Source organism: Pezoporus wallicus, unplaced genomic scaffold (genome assembly GCF_028554395.1).
Source record: "Pezoporus wallicus isolate ANWC-B61680 ecotype Strahan unplaced genomic scaffold, APGP_CSIRO_Pwel_v1 contig_2025, whole genome shotgun sequence".
Taxonomy (NCBI): Eukaryota; Metazoa; Chordata; class Aves; order Psittaciformes; family Psittacidae; genus Pezoporus; species Pezoporus wallicus.
The window spans coordinates 78,735-92,180 of record NW_026640253.1 but is presented as its reverse complement, the minus strand read 5'-3'; the positions used below and the strand labels follow the sequence as shown (position 1 = coordinate 92,180).

At 40.4% G+C, this 13,446-nt stretch overlaps 1 protein-coding gene across 6 annotated transcripts in view; it reads right to left on the bottom strand.

Annotated features, from left to right (window-relative positions):
• SERGEF (secretion regulating guanine nucleotide exchange factor) overlaps positions 1–13,446 on the bottom strand; it is a 162,376-nt gene that overhangs the window by 141,096 nt on the left and 7,834 nt on the right. For 5 of the 6 annotated variants that reach the window (XM_057418151.1, XM_057418153.1, XM_057418152.1 and 2 more), the window contains one exon: positions 11,439–11,597. The exons of the other annotated variant lie outside the window; for it this stretch is intronic. In XM_057418151.1, coding sequence (XP_057274134.1) covers positions 11,439–11,597 — 159 coding nt within the window. The remainder of the gene's footprint in view (positions 1–11,438; positions 11,598–13,446) is intronic. 6 annotated transcript variants of the gene reach the window in all.

The window sequence follows — 13,446 nt, the reverse complement described above, 5'->3', positions numbered from 1 at the left end:
TCCAGTATGATTCAGGAAAAATGGTTTATCATTAAAAAAAAAGCCACAACAGAAATAGTTTCACAAAAGAGCAAATGGCTCAAATAATGCCAACAGTTCCAGCTACAAGTATACAGAAGAACCAGAAAGACAAGGACACTGGTGGTCAAATTTTCCCTCTTCAAAGGGAATTTGTATCAGCTTTGTACCCTGATTGCACAATAGCTGTGAAAGGGGAGGTGTTCCTAAGAGAATGACCATAATCGCAATACCAACACAGTTTAATCTGCAAAAAGGGAAAAAGAATAAGATAATGTAAAAACCCACAGAAATAGCTCATACCCAACAAGCTGCCCTTGTCAGCACCCCAAAACTACAACTCCTTTTGCAAATTGGCTCTAGTGGTATACAATACTGAAAACAGAACAACCACCACACTTAGAGGTTTCCTGTAGACAAGCACCATAAGAAGGTATTATTTCATAACACAAAAGGAAGCTACCACTGCAAACAGTCTATGTGAAAGCCTCTGAGCAGGAACACAACCCAGATACGGCCCACATACCATAACTGGGAAGAGATAAGAATGGTAGGGGATACAGGCAACCAAAGCCACTGTCACATAAGTGACACCTTTCTGTGATCAGGTTAGCCCATCTTCACACAGCCAGGGATCAGGAGCTTCAGCTTTTGCACTTTTTCATAAATTCAGTTTAATCTACAGTTCTCAGCCTGTTGTTCTTAGTATCCTTCACAGCACAGCACTGTCCTGTTGTTGTTGCCACTGAGGTCCCAATAGAACTTTCTCCCCTATAATTTTCCACATAATTGCTAACGCATCTGACCTTGGTTTATTACGTTTGCTAAATATACTGCTGGCATAAACTGCAGCAACTCAACCACAGAAACCAAAAAAAAAAACAAAAAAACAGAGTAATGAATCCCTCATCTCACACACTAATGATCTGAACAAAATCTATACCATATCCACATCTCAAAGGTTCCTTTTTCTGAGAGCTCTTTAAAGATCAAGTTCCTTCAAGTTAGGACAGACACGTTACTTAGGTCTAGCAAAATGGCTATTTCCAACAGCAAAAGAGAAGATATGGCACAAAAAAAAAAAAAAAAAAAAAATGGGGAGAAATTCAAGATAGTACAGTCCCTCAGTCCCCCCACGCGTGATCTGTGTCAGAAAAGGCTCAGACTGTCATGTTGAATGATGACTGATCAATCTCCTAACTCTTCCAGTCATAGAATAGTTAGTAATATACATTCGGACAAGACTAAGTGAGCATGAAAGGACATCAGGGCCAGGAAAACCTAGACAGACTAACTTTATGCACTGCATCATCCCCTTTTATGGTGGGAGAAGCAGTCTATAGGCTGCCACACACAGAAGATGAACAGAAAAGATCTGCAAAATTTGTCATTGCTCTTTCCCTCCTGGTTTACAACTCTTGCTAAAAACACGCATCATTTATCATGAGCTAAATTTAATAAAAATCCATTTAAATCCTCCTCTCCATAAACCATCTGAATCTCCATTTGTCAGTATACTCACAGTATAGCTTACAAGGGGAGTTTCAAATAAATATTGATAATGTCTCTTTGCCCTTAATGCAAATTGCTGATATTTCTATTTTACAATTCAATCAAAACTAATGACAGTTGAGCATCTTCCTGACACCTCTCTCTTCACATACAAAAAATATAGTGTGGCATGGCACACCCAACTGTTTACTAACCAACTGAAAGGTACTAAGAACAAGGAGAGGCAAAAGAGGGACTGTTACCAAAGAAACACAATTACTCAAAAGACGTTGTCAGCAAGCTTCTATTTTCTGTGAAGTACCTTTGTATATAAACAGCTCTGAACACTTGATACTAACTTTTCTGAACTTACTTTCAGTTCATCGTGACCTCCTCCTCAGGTGCCAAACCATAGGTAGAATATCTTCAAGATTATTACCATATTACCAGAGTCATGTAGAAGTAACTCCCAGCAGGGAGCAGGAAAAATAGGAGTGTTGAACCACAAAGCAATACACAGACACACGCTCACTAACTTTGTAAGCTTAAAAATAAAGCCAAGGAATGATGCCAGCCCATGAAGCCAAAGAAACTGCCAATCCCTTTTAGCTATGTATAGCTATCAAGAACTCAAATCCATGCAATTAAAACATCCAGGATGTTTTAATGTTCAGTGGGTTAAAAATTCATTAACTTGGTAACAAAAGCTGATAGTGTAAAGCAAGAAAAAAACAAGAGACTGTATAAGCCAGATCCAGCCCACAGGTTTTCTTTATTCAGTTCCTGTTAAAGAAAGAACATGATATCTAAAAGCCATGTTTGTGTTGCAAGACAGAACTAAACAAGAGGAGCTAACACAGAGTAGGATGTAATAAGAAGGCTCCTGTTGTGCTGGTGAGCCAGAGCTGCTGAAGACAAAGTCTGCTGTGCCCCAAGAGAGCTCACACACAGCAGAGCGACCACTTACTGAGACCTATCTTCTGGCAGAAAATTTTCCCTGACATTCAGTGGCAATTTGGGAGTTTAAAGAACAATTTTGCATACTAGCTCTGGCAAGATCCCACTCCCAAAACAAAAGGTATTGCAGGATTTGGCTGCTTAAGTTTTATTTGCAGAAACCTTCCATAAATAAACTGTTAATTTCAGTTCATTGCTGCTTGAGGGAAGAATTCCCATTAAAACCCTGGGAAAAGATAACAACATGATAAATTTCACAAGGTGCTGAGGAATAAGGCTCTTCAGGTCACTAGGTGAGGCTTTCTGGGTTTCCTTCATTTCTCTTCTCCAGTATATTCTACTTCAGTTAATTTTTAGATTTAGATCTACCATACTGACGATTCCCCTGATCCCATGAACAACGTAAGGTCCAAAACAAGTGAAGCAAGGAGACCCACTCACATTGAAACACACCAAACTTCAACAACTATAGTACAGAGATAGTAGTAACATTTTCTTCAGGCAGGATACCTGCCCAACATCACTCTCAACTGCCCCAGCAACGTAAAGCATAGCATATTCTACCAGGTTCCTCAATTAAAATGAAGATGTTTAATCTAGACTGCCAAACAGCACAAGATCGCAGAGGAGACAAAGGATCCTACTATACCTTGTGGAAGGCAAGAAGACTACACATTGATAAATATGGATGAAAAGAAGGTGTTGCACACCAACTCCAGAACTGCACATTTCCAAAGTTAATCTTTGCAAGAGTCTTCCCTTCCACAAAAGGTCCCTTCCTGAGGACTGGCTGAATCTGTATACAGTGGGCCTTACAAAACTCTCTAAATTGGGGCTACAGAAGTACAGACTGAGCCATGCTTGGAGTGGAATCAAGGCTTGTTTCAATCAGCAAAGAAGATTCAAAACAATTGTTCCTGTAGGCAAAACAGACTTGGTGACCAAACTCCAACAACAGAAACCAGTGCTGTTGGAGCAGAATTCTGGATTACTGAAAGAAACAGTTGAAGACCACAAAGAAGGAGGAGTCTGGACACCTGGCTTCAAAGCTCTCAAAACGGCAGGATTACTCGGGAAAGGATTCCCTTCTCAGTGAGGACATTTCCTCCTCAAACAGGAAGAAAAAGGTATCACAGGGCTGCCTGAACTGTAGTGCTTGAGAACAAATAGAAATGTTTCTGCATCAGTTCATCAGCTTTACTGCATCGTCCTCTAAGTTTTTGCATTAATGGAATGATTCATGACTGGAAAGGAACTTCCTGCCAAAAGAAAAGACTCCTCTGACATAAATTACTTCACAAAAATCAACACGCTGGATTGACGGGTTGACATAAAAAAAATAGTAAACTGCCACAAACTTCCAGAACACTTTATAATTTACACATGTATTTTGCAGAGGTTAAGTACTTGTATTCCTATGTGAGTCTATGGAAAAAAAAACTGAAATAAATCCAATTGAGAGCATTAATTCAAAATACCAAAGATTATTCATCATATTTGAAAAATTACCGCAGTCAGGTGAAGTTCCTGATGACTGGAAAAAGGGAAATATAACCCCCATTTTCAAGAAGGGGAAAATGGATGACCCGGGGAACTACAGACCAAACAGTCTCACCTCCGTGCCTGGCAAAATCTAGGAGCAGATTCTCCTGGAAGGCATGCTAAGGCACATGAAAAACAACAAGATGCTTGGTGACAGCCAGCATGGCTTCACTAAGGGGAAATCCTGCCTGACCAATTTGGTGGCCTTCTGTGATGGGGCTACAGAACTGATGGACGGGGTAGAGCAGTTGATGTCATCTACCTGCACTTGTGTAAAGCGTTTGACACTGTCCCACACGACATCCTTGTCTCTAAATTGGAGAGACATCAATTTGATGGATGGACCACTCAGTGGATAAAGAACTGGCTGGATGGCTGCACACAAAGAGTTGTGGTCAATGGCTCAATGTCCGGCTGGAGACCAGTAATGAGTGGTGACCCTCAGGGATCGATGTTGGGACCGGTCTTGTTCAACATCTTTGTTGGTGACATGGACAGTGGGATTGAGTGTGCCCTCAGCAAGTTTGCCGATGACACCAAGCTGTGTGGTTCGGTTGATACCCTGGAGGGAAGGAATGCCATCCAGAGGGACCTTGACATGCTTGTATGGTGGGCTGATGCCAACCTTATGAAGTTTAACCATGCCAAGTGCAAGGTCCTACACCTGGGTCAGAGCAATCTCAGGCGCAGCTACAGGTTGGGCAGGGAAGAGATTCAGAGCAGCCCTGGGGAGAAGGACTTGGGGGTGCTGGTCAATGAGAAAATGAACATGAGCTGGCTTCAGTGTGCGCTTGCAGCCCAGAAAGCCAACCATATCCTGGGCTGCATCAAAAGGAGTGTGACCAGCAGGTCGAAGGAGGTGATCCTGCCCCTCTACTCTGCTCTCATGAGACCTCACTTGGTATTGCGTCCTCAACATAAAAAGGACATGGAACTGTTGGAACAAGTCCAGAGAAGGGCCACGAGGATGATCAGGGGACTGGAGCACCTCCTGTATGAAGACAGGCTGAGAAAGTTGGGGCTGTTCAGCCTGGAGAAGAGAAGGCTGCGTGGAGACTTCATAGCATCCTTCCAGTATCTGAAGGGGGCTTATAAGGACGCTGGGGAGGGACTCTTCATTAGGGACTGTAGTGACAGGACAAGGGGTAACGAGTTAAAAGTTAAACAGGGGAAGTTTAGATTGGATATAAGGAAGAAATTCTTTCCTGTTAGGGTGGTGAGGCACTGGAATGGGTTGCCCAGGGAGGTTATGAACACTCCAACCCTGGCAGTGTTCAAGGCCAGGTTGGACAAAGCCTTGGGTGGAATGGTTTAGTGTGAGGTGTCCCTGCAGGGGGGTTGGAACTAGATGATCTTAAGGTCCTTTCCAACCCTAACTATTCTATGATTCTAAGTTACATTAAACATCTTGCACTGACCTAAACATTGATTCCACACCTATGAATCTTACATGTACCCACAGAATGTCAAGTGAATGCTCATGTTTATTTCACATATGTGCTTTCCCAGACATCTTTCAGTTTTCAGAGTATCCCCAGGGTGCAAACTTGCCATAAGTTTCATCAGAAACCATGGAAGAGGAAGGACATTCCCTGTCCCCAGCAGGCTGCAGACAGGAATAGACTTCCCAAGTAACACAGTTCCCATCGACCACAACTTCAGTAGCTTATACAAACTTCACTTAAAAATACTTATGAAATTTGAAACAGCAGTGAGATGGATTTGTAAGGGAAAAAGCTTGGCAGACAATACAAGAAATAAGGCAATTCCCATATGCATCTAGAATCTTTAATCCTGTTACTGCACACTAAATTTCCCACAGATCCCATATGAATTTCCACAAAGCTTTAACTTCTGAATTTTGGTCCCCAAGCTTATACGTTTCATTCTCTCCCCTTACACACTCTACGCTTCATAAATCAAATGCAAGACCTTCAAGAAAGGCCCTAAAGTTTTAAAATTTGGCAGCTAAAACCAGATGCATCTAATGGTTGTGGGGGAGAGGGCGTTTATGTAACCAAAAGTTCCACTATCAGCTTATAAATCAGCTTATGAGACGTGTATGTTTTAAACCAACCATATCGTCAGCATAAACTCAGAAAGCAATGACAAGTGAAAACACATGCAATATATGCACTAAAAACTTATTTCATGATCTACTTACTATCTTTCAAGTTCCACAGTTTTCAGAGGCGAAAGTTATATTCTGCTCATTCTAACTTGAGCAATTTTCCCACTTAATAGGCCCTCCCATGTAAGTGCTGCATGTGCTCCTAAAAATCCCCAGAGCAAATACATGAAGTGCCACAAGGGCTTTACGCTGGCGACATTTTCCTGTTTGATTCCATTCATGATCTCAATTCAGCCTTCACCTTGTCTCTCAGGTTTGTTTTGCCATTTCTCTTTTTTTGTCATAAGCTGGAGTTTTGGTATTGGAACAAACTAGCAGGGGCAAGCCTTCCACAGACCTGCATGCAGGGAAAAGTTTTCTGTCAAGCAAAAATTACTGGATTTAACACTGGGGCATACAGGTGGAATTCAACATCATACTTTGGAATAACTCATTCAGTCTCCCCTGTGGCAGCTGTTTCCACTTTAAAATCTCTTCATCTTCAACTGACATTCTTTGTTGCTTTTCTCTTATAGTGCGAACAATAGCAGTATTCATCACAACAGCAAGAAACGTAACAGGAAGGCTCTGAGGCACAAGCTCCCACTGCTTCATAAAAGCAAGCTACAGTATTGTTTAAGAAAGAGGTAATAGCCGTGCGCCACAAAACCATAATAACAAGAACATAGGAAAGCAAGTACATTTACCAGAATTTAGGTAAAGTTTATTTAGTCCAAGGCAGATGAACAAAGGCTATTCTTCCTTAAACACTCATTTTGCAGGTTCTGCTTTAAAAACGTTTGGAGGTTCCTATCAATTTGCAGCTTTTGATTTAGTTAATTTCTAGTATTTAACCTGTTTTCCCAAAACCCAGCATACTACCAAATGAAATACAGCTGTCTCACATTAAAAAGAACATCAAAAGCTCCAGTTTCAAACTATTTGACTGTCAGCTATAGTGGCTAAAAACAGGAAAAGAGAGTCCTCATAAAACAGCTGCCTTATTGGTATCACAGGCAAGCATTAACATAAAATATGTATGTACCCACATACATATATATTGCTAATTGCTGTTCTAGAGAGATGCTGAAAAACTGAAGGCAAAAGAAAGTATGCTTTCCAGTGTGAGGAAGGCTGCTGAGCCTTGACTCAAAAGAAAACTGGAGAGGACCTCTAGTGGGCTGGAACTGCATTGCTCGAGTGCCAGGGAGCAACGTCCTTCTACTTCCCCTCCCTGCAATTATATCACAGCTACCGCACCACTCATCAGCAAAGCCCTATAGCTTCACCTAGTGAGTCGCAGAGAAAGCACGTATAAATGCAATTACAGCGGTAAACTCCCTCTTCGGGCCAGCTGATTAGAAATATTCCCTTGGCCTGCTCTCAGTGTTTGGAGGGACACATTTTCATTTGCTTCAGAAAAAAAAAACAGGAGATGGGTTGTATTTTACCATGTAGATCACTAACACATCAGACCACTTCAGAGTGGTGTTATGCAGCCTAAATGACACGACACCAAGGGACATTCAAAGACACACAGACCCAGATGTACATTTGAAATGAGGATTCAGAATATTATTTCAGGCTATGTCAAGGCATTTTTTCTTACAAGACATTTTAGCTATAGGCAGTTTTGCATAGGCAGCAGAAATACCATTTTGACTACATTTTTAAGGTAACTCCTGGGTAAAAGAGCTTGGAACTCTGAGATCAAACAAGGCATAATTTCATGTGATGGTACATGAAAAATAGATTAGTGAATGTATTCAGATGATTTTAGATAATAAAACAGGCCAGATTAAGGAAGTTTATTAGGCATGCCAATTGAAAAGAAGATAACTCATTTTGAATGGAAGTTGATGATTCATTCACCTCTAAGTCTTTAAGAGACTTTTCTTGCTATATTTAGGTTTGCCTTCAAGTCAGATCAGTTCTATCATTTCCCAAAGCAGCCTGATTTCCATCTTCAGTGTTACAGGCCACAATTTAGCTCTCTTTCAAATGATCTAAGCAAGCAAAGGGTTTGTATCAACTTGAGAAAGACCACAAAATAAAGTTGACATTGTTAAGCAGAGTGATGCAAGGCAGCTGCTCATTATTATTCAAAAATAACATCACCTATACTGCAGTGGTGCTCCTTGTGCCATTAGGCAGAGTGCTGGAAAGGAGGCAAACCGTTTTGCAAAGCAGCTACCTGAAAAGAATACCTGCACTTGGAATCTGAAGCAAGAAGAATGCATCTGGTCTGTCCTTCACGTAACAGTACTGGCCTGTCCTAACTGAAAAGTATACCTGAAAGTCACTCAATACAAGCATTCACGCAGAAAATAACTAAAGACACTAAGAAGTTCACATCTTATCAGAAACCTGACCAAAAAGTAACTGGGGTCTCTCAACCTTCATCTTTTTAGATCAACCATCATTGACCAGGACCATCACTAGTAGCAGAATAATGTAACTTATTTTGAAACAGTACTAGTGGTGTCACAAAGCTCAGTTGTGGTTTTCTCCATTATGTAAATCAGCAATCCAGATAGAAAAAGAAGCAGTTACTTGTCTTGAAGGATTTTGTAAGTTATTTTACAGTAAGATTGTGTACAATGGAAACAGTCCAAAAGACATTTCTATGATTAAAAAGAATAAAGAATTGGAGGTGAGGATCAGTTAAAGGTGAGGACGGAAAACACAACATACTATAAAAATATCCCTTAATGCTGTTAAGTCAAGCAATTAATTTCTTGGGATTTATCTTAATGAATCTGAACTGCTTTGTGCTAGAAACTATAGCAAATGAAGAGAGTTGACAAAACTCTAAAGTGAAATGACAGAAAACAGGACTTTTCAGAACTGTGGCTGAATGAGGTAGAATATATAACGAAAGATATGTGGGTATTAAAATGATTTCAGGTGCAATTGAAATCCCTTGTAAAGACAGCAGGGAAGAAATGAAAAAAACGTTGTGTGTTTTGCTTTAGATTGCAATGCAAAATTTTGACAATAGCATGAAGGAAAAACAAAAAAAGCCTTCTAAAACAGGTTGCTTTACATAAAGAGGGAAAGCCTAATACAGAAGAAAATATTTATGCTGTGTTCCTTTTCTTCTGATAACAAAAGTTGGTAACTTGATTTAAAAGACTCACTTCAAAAGTGTCAAACCACTGCATTCTTGAAACTGCCTCCAGATGGTTCCTTTTAACAACAACACTGTCATTTACTTTTCAGTGTTCCATTAGTTCTGCGGTCAAGCACTACTCAGCTGGCAGATAAAGATCAAAATGTCATTTTGAAATGGCAGAATTTGTGTATTGATGTATGAACAGAGTGTCCAGCTTTTATCCACCCAGTTTCTTCCTGTGTTTTTCCAATGAGAAAAGTTTTAATTTGCTGTCAAAACCGCTGCAATTATGAATGTTTTATTACTACTACTCTGACCAGGATTAATGTTCTAGGGGAAAAAAAAGCCAACAAATTCAAACAGTATTTGTAATGGCCTCTTAAAATTTCACTGCTTTCAGTGGAAAACACAACACTCCAAAGTGGAGTGCATGCTGCCCAGAGGATGCACAAGACAATCCACTGGAGGGAAGGTTAAAAAAAATAAATAGATCAATTAGTATTTTAATTACTAATGCTTTTTAGTTAATAAAAATAGTACTTCTAGTAGCGTTTATTTCACCTTTATCTCATCTTTTTAAAAGTTCAACTGGGCATGTTTTATAGGTTGCATAACAGATGACAGCAGTGCATTTCTAATTTATAAATACATCAGTAGAAATATATTGGGGTGCATGCTAAAAAAAAATACATATATAGGAGTGCACAGCCAGTAAAGTCTGAAGAACATGCGTTTATGGGTCTTCAGTACTATATAGCAACATTTGCTTCCTTGCTGGAAGTAGGCAAAAATAATGGAGGAAGTACTGCATGCAGAGAAAACTTTCCAAGTGGGCTGCTTTGTCAGTTACTTGCAGGTTAAACCTGCAAGTTTAACCACAGGCAACAAGCGATTTTTCAGAAACAGTTATGTGCTTAGCTCACACTATGCCTAGCAGATGAGAAACCCTTGAAAGTCCCATGAGATTCTGATTGGTATCTAGAGGCTGCCAAAGGCCATTAGAAATCTTATTCTGGATGATTTAGGTTCAGATCCCTTGACTTCGAAAGAGATTTAGTATTCTAAATACATAAAATTCAGTTTCAGCAATAACTTAGCACTGCATCGCTTGGCCCGTTTTCTAATGCAGATGTAAAAAATCAACCTATTTTTATTTAAATTCCTTTGGAACACTCACCAAAATAAATCCCTGCTAGTCACTTGACTCTTTTTTTTTACTTGCTAAAAATCACCTACTAAAATATTTACTTCATTTCTGCAGTGGCCATGGGTAAGTATCAACACGGTGAAACAGTAAAGTTACTAAAATTTCAGGGAAATTTTACTTAGTGGGTGTGCATCATTAAGAAATAGCAAAGTAAGGAAACCACGTTGACAAGACTTTTTTAAAATCATATTATCCCAACTAAGGTCTTTTTTCTATCATTTCTGTTCCACTGAGAATGACACTGAGCGCTTTAGAATTATACATTTTGAGATAAATTCTTTTAGTGCACCTTAAAAGTTTCCAAGAAGTACATGACACTGACTACGGCTCTGAAACTGTCAGTATAGCATTCTCTAAAACTCAGAGTTCAAACACTCCTTTTAACTAGCTAAGAAAGCAGCTAGAAGAACGCAGGGTTTTTCTACTCATACATCACATCCCTCCAAATTCTAGCACCAAGAGTTCACAGAGTCGTTTCACTCATATATTCTCACTCTTCCCTTTGGATGCAATTGCTCCTATGCAGTAACTTTTTCCCCTTCTGTGTTACCCCACAGGCACTACCACCATCACTGATGGCCTTGGCCAGTGACAGGTCCACTTTGGAGCTGGCTGACACTGGCCCCATGAGACACAGGAGAAGCTTCTAGCAGCTTCCCACAAAAGCCATCCCTGCAGCCCCCCTGCTACCAAAACCTTGCCATGCACGCCCAATACAACCAGTAACCTGATTATGCACACAGCCTGCATCCCTCTAGTGCGTACATGCAGGTGCTACTGCCTTTAAAGACACCTAGGCCCTCTGATCTTTAACAGTAATACTTTAGGGAGAAAAGCCAAAGGATGTCTGTCCATCACTTTCAAAAGATAACCACTGCTCAGGTTAAACTGCAGAACCCTGCATGCAACCAGTATCATTGAGAAAGAACACTGTTTGCATGCAATAAAGACAATTAACTGTTTTGGTGCCATATGTTACTCCACTTCAGTTATCCTACCTGTTTGTGCCACCAAGTGGGTCCAGCCGCTCCAAACTGCTCCAATCTTTTCATGTGAGAAAAACTGAGTGTCTATCTTCTTCGGCTCAGCAAGAAAGATCTCTTTGCTCACTAGCTGCCCATGTTTGTTGCTACCCCAGACATACAAGTGTCCTTCATCTACAATAGACAGAGAAGTAAAATATGTTGAAAATGGTATACATAGACCGCCACCAGATACAAGCTTTGACTCAAAACAGCGATGCGAAGGAAAGAGCGATATTTCATTCAATTTGTGTTTTCAAAGTATGCTTTTTCCTACCCCTTTACCACAAGCATGCACGCTGTAACTAGGACATCAGAAATATTTTCAAGGGCCTTAACAACACAGCCTGTTTTCCAAGGGCTACACTGGCTCCCTGAAACAACCCAAGCTCAAACTGCCTTGACCTCATTTCTGCTGTGTTTTCCGTTAGAAAACTAACCAAAGCAGTCAACTTCTCTGAGAAATAGAAAATCAAAGCATCTTAGGGACCCTCATGGAGCAGACCATCTCAGTTCACTCTGGTTTTGCAGGCCTGCTTTCACCTCCACCCCAAAGCTCTGATTCAGTCCAGTAAACTATCTTATGAATTGCAGCAAATAATTTAACTCCCTTCCATTACCTGGGACTCTTCAAAGCCTGGCTGGCTGCTTCTTCTCTGCATTACAGTCTCCCAACTTCTCTACAAGAGCTACAGACTTCTAGCTCTGCTCATAACTCTGCCTTCTTCAGCTTGAGCAAATTCAGTAAATCCCCTAAAGCAGGAACAGTTTAATGCTCCTTGTCTCATCTTGGGCAGACACACAGCTATGAACATACAACTAAAGCAGGTGCCACCTATTACAAGGCAAAATTAAAATATTACCATGCCTCAAAACAATGCTAGACAAGTAGTGAGAGACTTCAGTAAGTCATCACTTGTCTCCCCACCTCTTTTCTAGAGTAAGCATTTGTGCAAGTGCACACCCCACGATTCCACCCACACAAATAACTATATTTACAGAAACATCCACACTGCTTCATATGTTTTACCAGTGCAAGCTGGAGTTGCTCACAGCCTAACAACCAATTGACTGTAACAAGATGACTGTTCAGATGAGTCTTTCTGCAGGTATTACATACAATTAGTTCCATCTTTTCAGCAGAAAATCATTCTGCTCAGGTTCTAGGCCTCTATGTTGGAAAAAAAAAAAACAAACATAATCCACAAGACACACTTAACAGAATACCAGGCCTCTTGAAGTCCTCTCCCATCCTGTATAAGCTGCAAGGTTAAGAATTGAATCCTGCACACATAAAGTACATGATCATGAGCCCAGAAAGACTGGAAGCCATATCATTTCCAACAGGGAATTGTTCCAAGCACATCTCCACTGCATTCAAAGCTTCTGAAAGTCTCAGGTCAGCACTGCACTTTACAAGCAGTGTGACAGAAGCAAATCTTTCAGAGGGAGAAAAAAAGTAGGACTTAAGCTACAACAATGATCTCAGTTTGGTAAAAGTAACAAAGAATGAGCTATGGTGAAAAATAGGGCAGGGGTAACCAAGCACTTCTCAAGTTACACATTATTGAGAGTCATTGGCAGGACCTCCCACATTCCTCATTAAGACAACACAATTGAAATGAAAAGGAAAAACAAATCAAGCAACTGTTTTACTCAACTTCTCCACAGAAATTGATAAACCTCCTCCCAGAGTGAAGTACCTTCTGAAGAGAAAAAAAAACAGAGGTGACAGAAACAGCTTATTTCAACAAAAAAAAAATATTGTGGTCATTCATGTTTCCACAGCTAAGATACACTGCCTCTGTCACCTCCTTTGCTTTTCCAGAAGGTGCATTTACTTCATCCTGGGAAATATCATATGCTCAACTCTCATCTCATTTCTTGAGATTTTCTTTTTCAGCTCAACTCAGTTTTCTTTAAGTAAAACTTAGGACACTTGGCACCATATTCCCATCACCGGAGGTTTCTGCCTAATTTGGGT